The 11,362-nt window shown below is 44.9% G+C and overlaps 1 protein-coding gene across 4 annotated transcripts; it reads right to left on the bottom strand.

The window, feature by feature from the left end:
• Nucleotides 1–204: 204 nt before the first annotated feature.
• scamp5a (secretory carrier membrane protein 5a) lies at nt 205–10,981 on the bottom strand. Of its 4 annotated transcripts, none has more exons than XM_087797867.1 (7): nt 10,851–10,981; nt 6,709–6,774; nt 6,534–6,653; nt 5,538–5,694; nt 5,381–5,482; nt 1,750–1,867; nt 205–1,692 (listed from the first exon to the last, which is right to left on the bottom strand). In XM_087797867.1, the coding sequence occupies exons 2-7, from the start codon at nt 6,725–6,727 to the stop codon at nt 1,498–1,500; spliced, it is 711 nt and encodes a 236-aa protein (XP_087653993.1). In that variant the 5' UTR covers nt 6,728–6,774; nt 10,851–10,981; the 3' UTR covers nt 205–1,497. The 4 variants fall into 4 exon arrangements, with proteins under 4 accessions (XP_087653993.1, XP_087653995.1, XP_087653994.1 ...); XM_087797869.1 differs by having other exon boundaries at nt 6,721–6,774; XM_087797868.1 differs by having other exon boundaries at nt 6,709–6,784; nt 10,851–10,974.
• Nucleotides 10,982–11,362: the final 381 nt, after the last annotated feature.

Raw genomic sequence — 11,362 nt, 5'->3', positions numbered from 1 at the left:
CACAGCCTTGTTTTCCAAGTGATCGGTGACGTCATCAGTACTGATCAAATATATTATCAATATAGTCAAACATTTTGAAGGTACATGTAACTCATTTGGACAAATTTATACAGAATCGCTGTAAATGAATCAAATGAAAATCAAAATGATCTGGTGACAGGTGGCAGCAGGTGTCGATCATCCAGAGAAAAGAACAACAAGAGGCAACGATAAGTGTTTAATATCTAATGGGACAAAATAATGTTAAAGAATTACACAGAAAAAAACATTTTATATCCACGTCACTCAGACTTAAGCTCCACTACATCTAAGGGTCTGTCGTTTGTACATTTACACCGAATGACGTCTTCGTGACACTCATGTCAGTCGTGAGATTCTCTAAAGATTCTCGTCGTGAACGTTTGACAGATTTAAAGCCGGAAGACAAACGTCTGCTGATGGAAGTGACGAGTCTGCTGGTGTTTTCAATGGATCGATGAACTGATCGATCACGCCGAGGGTAAATCAATTCTTGCTCCGTCGTGAATCTTGTTTGTTTCAGTTTAGAAACCGAGAAATGAATAAACGTTTCCCACAGCGATGAGAGACACCATCGACTCACGGCATCAGAGTTACAAAAACAAACATCATATTAAACATCACGTCGGCACAATCGGACAAGACGAGTCAAATACAGAGCAAACACATGTTTACTTCAGGTCTAATACTTTGTTTTCAGGTCAAATAGTCTGGAGTAATATTCCTATTTCTTGATATAAACACCACTCATGAACACCTACAGTCACGGAAGGAAAGTCGTGAGAAAAGATGTCGACGATCTTTCAAACGACTTCTACACAGATTGAACTACTTTTACACTTTGGAATGTTTCAACCAATAAACTGCTCCTGGTGACGACCTGTGCTTTATTGCATAACGACAGCGACCGAAATAACAAAAGTTTCACTGAAGCTCACGGAACAAAAACATGACAAAATCCTTTAAAAAAAAACACATAAAGGGCAGGATTTCCTTTTAATTCCTGAGAACGTGACGCATGAAAACACTTCTATCTGCAGAGGAACCTCTGAGTTGAAACGCAATTAAATGTATTCGCTCACTTAGTTCAATTGAACAATTAGTTTCATCTTAATTTGATTGACAAAGTAGTTCTTTCATTAGGGGAGGAGGCGAGGGACACGCTGGAGAGGAGGCCAGCACATAAATACACACAACTGTCGCACACACACCAGGACAATTTAAAGTCATGGATTAGCCTCAGTGTGGAAGGAAAGCAAAGGAGAACATCATGGAACGCTTGGATATGTCCCAACATTCAGAAGTGACCCTCGGCTGACCTCTGACCTACATAGAAATGAGGATCATCAAATCAAGGTCAGTCTGAGCAGCAATGAAATAAAGAAACTTGCTGTAGATTTGTGGACAAACTGACATACGATGAAATAACTCCTTAGATTTGAACCTTATTCTGTTTATTTGCTAATCTTCACACCTGCCCTACATGGGGTCGTCATAGTTGTAGGTGGGCGCGGCGGAGTACTGGTTCTGGTTCTGCTGCATGGCCCCCTGAGCCGCCCCCATCGCTGCCTGCTGGGCGGCCTGCTGGACGTGAGGGTTCTTCCAGGCTCCTGTGGCCCACTCCTCCTGGGCCTTCCCCAAACTGCCGCCACTGCCGCGGTAGAAGTTGTGGACCTGCAGAGATGTTGACAGTAAATCTTGCTGCTGGTGGTTCGTCCAGATGAAAGTCACCTTCGTGAGGGCGATGAAGGACAGGACGGCGACCGCGGTGAACATGATGGTTGGAATCATCATGACCACAGCAGAGCCTACGTTGGTGCTGAAGAAGGTGATGGTCGCCAGCCAACCACTGAGGACATGACACACAGTGTAAAAGTCAGTTCAGCAATAATGATATTAATAAAATATGTATTAAAATATAATAATTGGACTGATGATAATCAACATTAATTATACCTATTATTAAAATAACCATAATAATTGTAGCACATGTGGCTGAGGGTCACCCGAGGCTCTGACTTGTCGCTAAGAGGGGTCAGTAATAAGGACCAGAGCCTGAGGAGAAAAGAACTTCTTACGAAACCACCTGCAGCCTCTGGCGATCTGGATCTGCTCCCTAGGATGGGAAACACACTCCAGGGTAGGTAAAGGACGGCGGTTCTTCAGGTCTGGAGAACCAGCACCTCAGGCTCAGAGCAGGAATGTTCGTAGAAGAGCCAAAACCCTTCCCACGTCTAGATTGTTATTCAAGTAAAATAAATGAATGTACATGTTTGTTATTCTTGGGTGACTCTGGCATTCAGGGTAGAATACTTGTCTTCCACCATTTGGGTTTGTTCCGAGACAGCGTTGCCAGATCCACACACTCTCTCTACACCCTGGATAGTTGCTCAGGTCAGGTATGAGCACAGACCCTCAAACTAGGTTCTATCCATCTCTGTACTTCCTGGTGAAGAGAATTCCATCCTATCTGAGATGCTTGAACGGTGTATTTCGACCCAAGCCTTCAGGATCTTGATCATTTAATCCTAAGAGACTGGATGACAGTGAATTTGGCGTGATTTATTTTCGTGCCCGACCCTCCCTCGCCCAGATCATGTTTTTATTTGTCCGCTGGCAGCTTCGCATGCATGGATGTGCTTTGAGAAGCTGCCGAGGCATCACGGGTGCTTCTTCTGAAGATCGGGCGACACCTGCACCCATGACTGCAGTTTTTGGCACAGCTTTCCATATCAAGCTGCTGGACCTGATGGCAACGGAGCTGTTGAAACACTTGTCTTTTTACAGGCCTGAGATGCTTTATTCAAACATCGTTACCGTGTCGTCTTATGAACCGACCAGGCGGTGCCGGGTCGCATGTGCTCCACACAGCCAGGTGGTCATGGACCTGAGTGGACAGTCATTATCGCTGCTCCTGGTACATCTCAGACCCGTATCGAGCAATGTGAGGACAGACGGACCAGAGGGTTATTGTCGTAATGAGTTGGTTTTGACAGATCTTCTGTGTGGCAGGGATGGACAACCCTTCATGGACTTGTTTGCAGGGACTAATGTCACAGTGTCTGCGTCAAACAGACTCATCTGAGATGCACTGGCTCATCTGAGTGGCCACACTGGTTTCTTCAGGATTTCTGCAAGGATCACCAGCCAAATATTTTTGTCCACACTGGGTCCTCGGGCTTCTTCTTGATTCGCTCACCAGACCCTGCAGACCCAGCTGGACAAGCTGTTCTACAGGCTGGCTTTGCTGCTTCACTCCTACTTTAGTTCTGATTGCAACTCCTTTGTTGTTCAGAACTTGTCTGTAACACTATGTTGGAACTGCTTCCTTACGTTTCAAATCCTGACCTCCTGTCAGATCCAGAGTCGTCTCCTTCCAGGCTTGAATCCCACCCATGACTCTGATCCAGAGCAGGCTTGAGTTCATCTTCTGAGTCCAGTGCTCTTGCCTACGATCTGCTGAGAGTACGGAAGGTCAGACTCATGTAGAGATTGTTAGTGTTTCTTTGGTGCGGTTCACGTGAAAAGCTTGTTGTCACGACATCATGCTCAGATGTTCACGTCAGCGGTGCTTGCATGAGGAGCAGCTTGAACACCATCAGATCAGATGGTAGCAACGAACGGACCCACACCTTACAGAAGGGGTTATGGGTCACCAAATGTTATACTGTAGCCTCATCAAAGGGAGGGACAGCCAGTCATAGAGGACTCATCGGACGTTGTGAACTGGGGCCAGCGGGACCATCCCCAGAGCAGGAGGTTCTCCTGAAGTCCTATCAGGACACTGGTGTTTCTTCAGCCATTTTATATGGTCGGTTGAGGAGCAGCATCACAGCGAACTGACTGATAAGAAAGGCTGAAGAGTGCTGAGACCATGGAGGAGGTCAGCGACAGAGGTCAAACCATCCTAATCTAACCTCCATGATGGACAATACTGCAGCACACGCTGCACAGGTGTTCCATGAGCGACATGATGAAGTGTTTAAGGGAGATGTGACGCTGATGAAATGTTACTCGATGGAAATATGTACTAAACGTAAGTAAGTAAGTAATTATTTATCGTATTCCAACAGTATTTAAGGCTTATTTATTATTTAACATTCTGACCCGCTCTAGTAGAAGAACTCACATTTCTCCGATTCTTAAAACTCTTCACTGGCTTCCAGTTTCTTTCAGGATCATCTTTAAATTCTGGTTCTTACTTTCAGATCTATTCATGGTCAGACCTTCATGATCTGATCCAGACTTAAACCCCAGCTCGGGCTCTGAGGTCTGTGGATCAGAATCAACTTATGGTTCCACGCACACGGTTCAGGACCAGAGGAGAGAAATCTTTTCAGACTGTTGCTCCTAAGCTTTGGAACCATCTCTGTGTTTGATGATCTACTGACTCCTTTAAGAAACATCTTAAGACGTTTCTATTTGTTCAGGCTTTTCCTTGATTTTCTGGAACTCCTGTGTTGTTCTCAGTATTATCTTGATCTTTAAAGTATATACTTTTTTGAGTATTGTTTTGATTGTTAAAGCGCTTTGTGACCCTGGTCTGGAAAAGCGCTATATAAATAAATATTACTTACTTACTTACTAAACAGAACTTGTTGTAAATGTTTTTATAACCTTTAAAAAGACATTTTTTAAATTCTTTGTATTCATTTTTTTAAAGGTTTTTTTTTATTCTCTTCTATTGCATTTTGTTTGCTTCTGTAAACCTAAACTCTTCCCCTGTGGGGAAAATGGAGAAAATGTATTGATAATAATAATAATAATAATATTAATGTCTATTTATATTGAGCCCCAGAGCTTCCTTCAGTGACCCCGAGAGGCAGTCGAGAGCAGAAACATACATGAAGTAGAATTACTTGTAACCATGGTTCTAAGAATGTGTGCAACACCCTGTACATGTGTGGCTCAGAAGAGAGCATCACTGAGGGCAGTCTACTGCCACCTGCTGGCTGGAAAGAGAAGCAATCCTTCTAAGTGATGAGTCACAGCCTCGGGTTAGAACCCATGGAAACCTGTAAAGATACATTTGTAGAACAAAGGTAACCTGGGGATGAAAATGATTTACTCTAATAAAGATAAAAACGAACAATCAAAAATAATAAAAAATAGTATAGATTTAGGATTGAGGTGTTGAAAATGTTGCAGGTCTAACATCATATGAATGTCCTTAAAGATATGAAAAGATCTGGTTTCGTTTGATCAGACGACATTTTACATGTTGAGCAAAGGAGGGTCAGTCGTGTTTCCCATGAGCACCTCTGATGACCTCAACCCTAACCCTGTGAGAGGACTTGAACTTTGACCTCTTTTTGTGGTTTCCTAAGCTTCATTCTAAATCCAACAGATCTGGATCTCGTACCAAACCCCCCAGCCTGGAATGCCGACGGTCTGGATGATGCTGATCACGACCTGAGCCATGAAGACGAAGAAGAAGGCCATGAAGTTGAAGGAGCTGTCGGTCCTGCAGACAAAACACTGTCAGAGATGTGGTCAGAGTCCGAGCGGGAAGAACTGACTTGAAGGCCTTGTAGATGGGTCTGAACCAGCACACGTAGGAGCAGGGCGTGAAGAGGATCAGCCACAGGAAGGCCATGCCGAAGTTGGTGGCTCCGCCTCCGCCGCACATCCACGCCAGGCAGCCGATGAGATTCACAGCTAAGGTGGCGCTATTGACTGTTGACAGTTAGTTTAGTTTTCAGTTACTTATCTAGACCTTCATACACTTTACAACAGCCATGCATACTACAAATCCCACAATGCACTGTGGCGGTGGAAGCTCAGAAAGCACTAAAGAGTGGCAGAAAATGACTATTTTATCTTTGAATACTTGTGTTTTGTGCACTTTCGTGCCAAAAATGAGCCAAACGTTGTCATCGTTCCATGAAAACACAACTCAAGCCATCATGAGACCAGAAGTTCTGGTCGAGCAGCTGCTCGTTCTGAGGATGTTTTGGGTCAAACACAGACTGTGGGAACAGAAAAGCTGCTAAAAAATGACAAATCATGACCACGAAGAAGTCTTTGCTGGAAGATAAAAGAACATGTTTAACTGTAGAAATACAACTTAAAGTAAGATTAGTCGTCAGTGAATCACTGCGACATCAAAACATGATGCATCGCATGTTTGTTCCAGTTCGACGATCGTCCGACTGAAGATTGTGTTCATTGACATAAATAAGTAATATTTGAGCAACTGTTCGATTCATTAAACGTATTTTCATGTCAAGCTAGAACTGCTGAAACTCACGTTTAACGACTCATTCATGTAAACAAGTCAATAAACAACATTATCTAACGTTAGTTTGAACAGTTATTTTTATTATGTTATTAAAGAAACAATAAAAAGATGCCATTTTGAGGTTGTTTGAAGTATTTAACTGAACATGACACAAGTGTTTTATTAGCTTTGTTCAGATGTGTGTCCCTGAGTCTATAAGGGTTTTTGTCTGAAGCGGCTGAAGGAGGTTCTTCATGGTCACGTATGAAGAGTTTGTTCAACTCATGAAACTCACGGATCCACAGGTAGTAGAGTCTCTTGCACATGGTGCGGCGCTGGTCCGGGATCTCGTTGAAGTCCTGGTAGAAACACGGCTTGAGAGGAATGAACCGCGGCAGCGGAGGAAAGTTGTTCTCTGAGACACAAACACAACATAGTGAGAAGCTCTTCGTTCTCACCTGAGGACTCACCTGAGATCTCACCTGCCATGATGTCTTCTCTGTCGTCCAGTCAAGTCTTCCTGATCTGAGGAGAATCTGTCAAGACCTGCGAGTCAGTTTCTGACTTTAATCATTCCTGATCACTCCTGACCACTCCTGGCCACTCCACATCCATCCACATCACTCCACATCCATCCTGATCAATCCTGATCACTCCACATCAATCCTGATCACTCCACATCAACCCTGATCACTCCACATCAATCCTGATCACTCCACATCAATCCTGATCACTCCACATCACTCTACATCGTTCCAGATCACACCACATCACTCCACATCACCCCTGATCAATCCACATCACCCCTGATCAATCCACATCAATCCTTATCACTCCACATCACTCCTGATCATTCCACATCTCTTCTGATCACTCCACATCAATCCTGATCACTCTACATCGGTCCACATCAATCCACATCACTCCTGATCACTCCGAGTCACTCCACCTCACTCCTGATCACTCCACATCGATCCTGATCACTCCACATCACTCCTGATCACTCCACATAACTCCGGGTCACTCCACCTCACTCCTGATCACTCCAGGTCACTCCACATTACTCCTGATCACTACACATCACTCCGGGTCACTCCACATCAATCCTGATCACTCCACATCACTCCGGGTCACTCCACATCACTCCTGATCACTCCACATAACTCCGGGTCACTCCACCTCACTCCTGATCACTCCACCTCACTCCTGATTACTCCACATCAATCCTGATCACTCCACATCACTCCTGGTCACTCAACATCACTCCACATCAATACAGATCCCTCCACATCACTCCACATCACTCCTGATTACTCCTGATCACTCCACATCAATACAGATCCCTCCACATCACTCCTGATAACTCCACATCAATCCTAATCACTCCACATCAACCCTGATCACTCCACATCAATCCTGATCACTCCACATCAATCCTGATCACTCCACATCACTCTACATCGTTCCAGATCACACCACATCACTCCACATCACCCCTGATCAATCCACATCACCCCTGATCAATCCACATCAATCCTTATCACTCCACATCACTCCTGATCATTCCACATCTCTTCTGATCACTCCACATCAATCCTGATCACTCTACATCGGTCCACATCAATCCACATCACTCCTGATCACTCCGGGTCACTCCACCTCACTCCTGATCACTCCACATCGATCCTGATCACTCCACATCACTCCTGATCACTCCACATAACTCCGGGTCACTCCACCTCACTCCTGATCACTCCAGGTCACTCCACATTACTCCTGATCACTCCACATCACTCCGGGTCACTCCACATCAATCCTGATCACTCCACATCACTCCGGGTCACTCCACATCACTCCTGATCACTCCACATAACTCTGGGTCACTCCACCTCACTCCTGATCACTCCACCTCACTCCTGATCACTCCACATCAATCCTGATCACTCCACATCACTCCTGGTCACTCAACATCACTCCACATCAATACAGATCCCTCCACATCACTCCTGATTACTCCTGATCACTCCACATCAATACAGATCCCTCCACATCACTCCTGATAACTCCACATCAATCCTAATCACTCCACATTACTCCTGATCACTCCACATCAATCCTGATCACTCCACATCACTCCTGATCACTCCACATCACTCTACATCGTTCCAGATCACACCACATCAATCCGGACCATTCCTAGTCACTCACATCACTCCACATCAGCCCTGATCACTCCACATCACTCTACATCGTTCCAGATCACACCACATTAATCCAGATCACTCTGGGTCACTCCACGTCACTCCTGGTCACCCAACATCACTCCACATCAATATAGATCACTCCACATCACTCCTGATCACTCCACATTAATACAGATCCCTCCACATCACTCCTGATCACTCCACATCATTCCTGATCACTCCACATCACTCCTGATCACTCCATATCAATCCTGATCACTCCTCACAACTCCTGATCACTCCACATCAATCCACATCACTCGACATAACTCCGGGTCACTCCACCTCACTCCTGATCACTCCACATCAAACCTGATCACTCCACATCACTCCTGATCACTCCACATCAGTCCTGATCACTCCACATCACTCCACCTCACTCCTGATCACTCCACATAACTACTGATCACTCCGGGTCACTCTACATTACTCCTGATCACTCCACACCAAACCTGATCACTCCACATCATTCCTGATCACTCCACATCAATCCACATAACTCCAGATCACTCCACCTCACTCCTGATCACTCCACCTCACTCCTGATCACTCCACATCTCTCCACATCACTCTACATCGTTCCAGATCTCACCAAATTAATCCTGATCACTCCTGGTCACTCACATCACTCCACATCACCCCTGATCACTCCGGATCACTCCACATCACTCCACATCACTCCACATCACTCTACATCACTCTACATCATTCCAGATCACACCACATTAATCCGGATCACTCTGGGTCACTTCATGTCACTCCTGGTCACTCAACATCACTCCACATCAATACATATCTCTCCACATCACTCCTGATCACTCCACATTAATACAGATCCCTCCAGATCACTCCTTATCACTTCACATCACTCCTGAGAACTCCTGATCACTCCACATCACCCCAGATCACTCCACATAAATCCTGATCACTCCACATCAATACAGATCCCTCCACATCACTCCACATCACCCCAGATCATTCCACATCACTCCACACCAATCCACATCACCCCAGATCACTCCACATCAACCTACATCACTCCACATTAATTCACATCACCCCAGGTCACACCACTCCTGATCACTCCTGATCACTCCTGATCACTCCACATCAATACAGATCACTCCACATCACTCCACATCACCCCAGATCACTCCACATCAATCAACATCACTCCACATCACCCCAGATCACTCCACATCAATCCACATCACTCCACATCACCCCACATCAATCCACATCACTCCACATCACTCCACATCAATCCACATCACTCCACATCACCCCACATCAATCCACATCACTCCTGATCACTCCACATCAATCCAGATCACCCCAGATCACTCCACATCACTCCTGATCACTCCACATCACTCCTGATCACTCCACATCAATCCACATCACTCCACATCACTCCTGATCACTCCACATCACTCCACATCACTCCACATCAATCCACATCACTCCACATCACCCCACATCAATCCACATCACTCCACATCACTCCACATCAATCCACATCACTCCACATCACCCCACATCAATCCACATCACTCCTGATCACTCCACATCAATCCACATCACTCCTGATCACTCCACATCAATCCAGATCACCCCAGATCACTCCACATCACTCCTGATCACTCCACATCAATCCACATCACTCCACATCACTCCACATCAATCCACATCACTCCACATCACTCCACATCAATCCACATCACTCCACATCACCCCACATCAATCCACATCACTCCTGATCACTCCACATCAATCCAGATCACTCCACATCAATCCACATCACCCCAGATCACTCCACGTCAATCCACATCATTCCAGAGCTCCTCATTAACACATCAATCATCTACAACATACATGAGCAGCAGGATTTAGTCTTTGAATGTGTGTTTTTGCTTAATTTATCATCATCATCATCATATGCAGCATGACGGCTGAGGAGCGGTGCATGCTGGGTAAATACTGACTGTAGCAATGAAGGACATTTTTTCTTTGATCTCTGCAGAGGAAGGTTTGTGTCTTTAAGATGTTTGTTGGTGCTGATGCTGCAGGACGAGCATCGTGACCGAGGTCGGTGATGATGAAGAGGAAGATGATGATGAAGAGGAAGAGGAAAAGGAAGAGGATGATGATGATGATGAAGATGAAGATGAAGATAATGAAGATGATGAGGATGAAGATGAAGATGATGATGATGAAGATGCGTCCTTCATTCAAAGACAAACGATTCATGAACACCAGGACCAGCCACGGCCTCAACATTTACTGCATTCACACACACACACACACACACACACACACACACACACACGCACACACACGACATGAAGGTGAAGATTCCTCGCTCTTACCTTCAGATGTTGCAAGTGTCGCTAGAATCGAGCCGTTCGTGTGACAGTCATGATATTATCTGGTCCAGAGGAGAATGAAGGACGAGCTGCTGCTGCTGAGCATCGACGACAAATGACGGCGTCGAGAGTCGAGGCGTCACGTGACGTCATCGCCTCTGACCGTGTGTGACGATCAAGCCTGATTTAAATCCTGGAAACGAGATGAGAAATGGTTTAAACCGTTTAAACATTGATAATAAATAATAAACTGAAACCAGAGATGGTTATTAATCTGTCCCGGAATAAACAAGCGTGTTTTTATTTGATCTTCAATCTTGTCTTTTGTTGTTACATAAACAACAGCTGATGTTTATAAAATGATGATTTTGTGTTTCAGGTTTAAATCATTTCAACAGTTCTCTGTTTAATCACAATTGAAATAATCCTTCATCAAATACTCAGCAACAAAATACATTCATCTTTCGACTGATGACTTATTATTGTCTGTCGAAGGTTTGTGTTGATATTTACAC

The sequence above is a fragment of the Callionymus lyra genome, chromosome 8 (genome assembly GCF_982586985.1).
Source record: "Callionymus lyra chromosome 8, fCalLyr1.hap1.1, whole genome shotgun sequence".
NCBI lineage: Eukaryota > Metazoa > Chordata > Actinopteri > Syngnathiformes > Callionymidae > Callionymus > Callionymus lyra.
The sequence above is the reverse complement of the archived record's forward strand: the minus strand, read 5'-3'. Positions and strand labels throughout refer to the sequence as shown.